At 32.0% G+C, this 2386-nt stretch overlaps 1 protein-coding gene across 1 annotated transcript; it reads left to right on the forward strand.

Annotated features, from left to right (window-relative positions):
• The first annotated feature begins 231 nt into the window (after nt 1-231).
• Nucleotides 232-1178, forward strand: LOC106457452 (ribosomal RNA-processing protein 7 homolog A-like). Its single transcript, XM_013916874.2, has one exon. The coding sequence runs from the start codon at nt 237-239 to the stop codon at nt 1083-1085; it is 849 nt and encodes a 282-aa protein (XP_013772328.1). The 5' UTR covers nt 232-236; the 3' UTR covers nt 1086-1178.
• The last annotated feature ends 1208 nt before the right edge of the window (nt 1179-2386 follow it).

Below are 2386 nucleotides of genomic sequence, written 5' to 3' on the forward strand. Positions count from 1 at the left end.
TTTTCTTAGCTAATCGTTTGTGTGACACCTTATCAAGCGTTTTATGAAAATCTATGTGTACCAAGTGCGCACCATTTCTATCATCCTAATGAAATATAGTATCTTTGTAAAAAACGTTATCCTATAGTACGGGAAATTTTCTTTATAATTAATACGTTATTTTTTATTTTTTTTCATTACAATTATGTGCTTTTCTTTGACAGAGGTCGCGACCGTAGCGTTATAGTAAGTGGAAAATGGCAACTACCTTGTCAAGTAGCGTGGTAAATTCAGGTGGTTTTGTAAGTATTCCAATAAAGTTTTCAGAGAAAAGTAATTCTAAGAGTTATTTGTTTTGTAAAGACCACAGAGTGAGAGAAAGGCATGAATGTAAACCTCAGGATCGGACTTTGTTTGTTGCAAACGTTCCATCTTACTGTGATAAAGAATGTATGAAAAATATATTTCGTGATTGTGGAATTGTGGAACAAGTCTTATTCCATAAAAAACCCACGGCAGGACTACCTGCAGAAAATACATCAAACTTTTTTATAAATGAACAGCCTATCAAAGGTTATAAGGTAGCGTATATTGTTTTTAAGAAACCATCAGGATTAAGAAATGCTTTGAACTTAATGTTAAATATAAAGGCATCAGAATGTGAGCCTCAAATTCTTTCACCCCAGACTCATCTTTTACCAGTTGGTATCAAAAAGTGGTGTCAAGAATACAATGATAAGGTCCCAGACATAAAAGCTCTAAAAGAAGAAATTGATACTTATATGTCAGATTTTGATAAGATAGTAGAAGGAGAAAAAAACCAGGCAAAACAAATGGAAGGTGTACCAGATGAAGAAGGATGGATCACAGTTACAAAACATGGAAAGAAATCTGTTGCTCCAAGAACGGACACATATCAAAAGAAAGTGTTAGCCAAAGAGAAAAAGAAAAGATCTCAGAAAGAACTCTTGAACTTTTACACATTCCAGGTGAAACAATCCAAAATGGAACATCTGGCAGAACTTAGAAAGAAATTTGAAGAAGACAAGCAACGAATTGCATTGATGAAAGCTGCAAAAAGTTCAAGAAAATTTAAACCATATTAGAAGTAAAATTAGTTATTTTGTATGAATTCACAACTATGTAGTTTTTCCCAGAAAATAAATTCATTGTCAAATCTCTGTCAATTTTTATCCGAATTGTTCTCATAAACTTGATTGAATTCTATAAAACATCAAACTATTATATACAATTCTTCTTTACAATTTATGTATTATACAGCAAACCACAAGAATTAAATAATATAGTGGACCAATATAGTGGTATTTGTCTTGACATTTCTGTGATTGACCTTTGAAATAAATAGGAAAATATAGAATTTTGTCATAGAAAAACCAGTGAAAGCTTAATTCATTACAGTCTAATAACACAACAAGACACAATATGGTGCATACCCACCCTTGAGAAAAATAATTTTAAAAGCAATTTTCATTTTACAGGAAATCATCAGTTCCCTTCTTAAACTCTTGTAAAATACTGGTCTCCACTACTATTGACAATGAGTCGCATCATAAGTCAATAATCCTGTTGAAATATATATAATTTTCTCAAATAGAGCCTAACCTGTCTATTCCAACTCTTACTTTCACAGTACAACACAAAGAAATCAGGTGCATTTATCCTACTAATCACCTAGAAAATTTTGTAATCTTCAGTAAGAGATCTTAACCTATCAATGTAAGATAATGCTATCACCCCAGGAATTGTTCTTGTAGTCATTGCCCCAAGGCAGTATGTCTGCGGACTTACAATGCTAGAATCTGGGTTTTGATACCCATGATGGGGAGAGCACGTATAGCCCATTGTGTAGCTTTAAGCTTAATTCCAAACAAACTTGTAGTCATCCTCTTAACCATTTCTAATAAGTCAATGTCCTTTGTTAGAAAAGAATACCAGAACTATGCATAGGATTCCAAGTTAGGCCTAACATGTCAAGATAATTACCTCTTTTGACTTGAAATAATTATACCTATAAATACATCCTGGAAGCTTATTAAATTTGCAATGAGCAACAGAGCATTGCTTTAGTAACTTCTATACCATATGCAAAGATCCTTTTCTTCATTATGCTACTGATTTGGTTCCTGTTTAAATTAAACATGATCCAAATTATGATTATCTAAAAGCATTACCCAAGATGTTTACAGAAAAATTAAAAAATATTTTGCAGTTAAAGCCTTCTTGGTGAACTTGTATGTGATTGTACCATACCAGGAAGTAAGACTAGTAATATATATAACATCTTGTTAAAGATGAATTTCTGTTATAGAAAGGAAGTTGTTAATGTTTTATTTGCCTATACTAATTGATTATGCTGGTTTGAAAATTGTGTGATGTCATTACAAAA

Source organism: Limulus polyphemus, unplaced genomic scaffold (assembly GCF_000517525.1).
Source record: "Limulus polyphemus unplaced genomic scaffold, Limulus_polyphemus-2.1.2 Scaffold333, whole genome shotgun sequence".
Classification (NCBI taxonomy): Eukaryota; Metazoa; Arthropoda; class Merostomata; order Xiphosura; family Limulidae; genus Limulus; species Limulus polyphemus.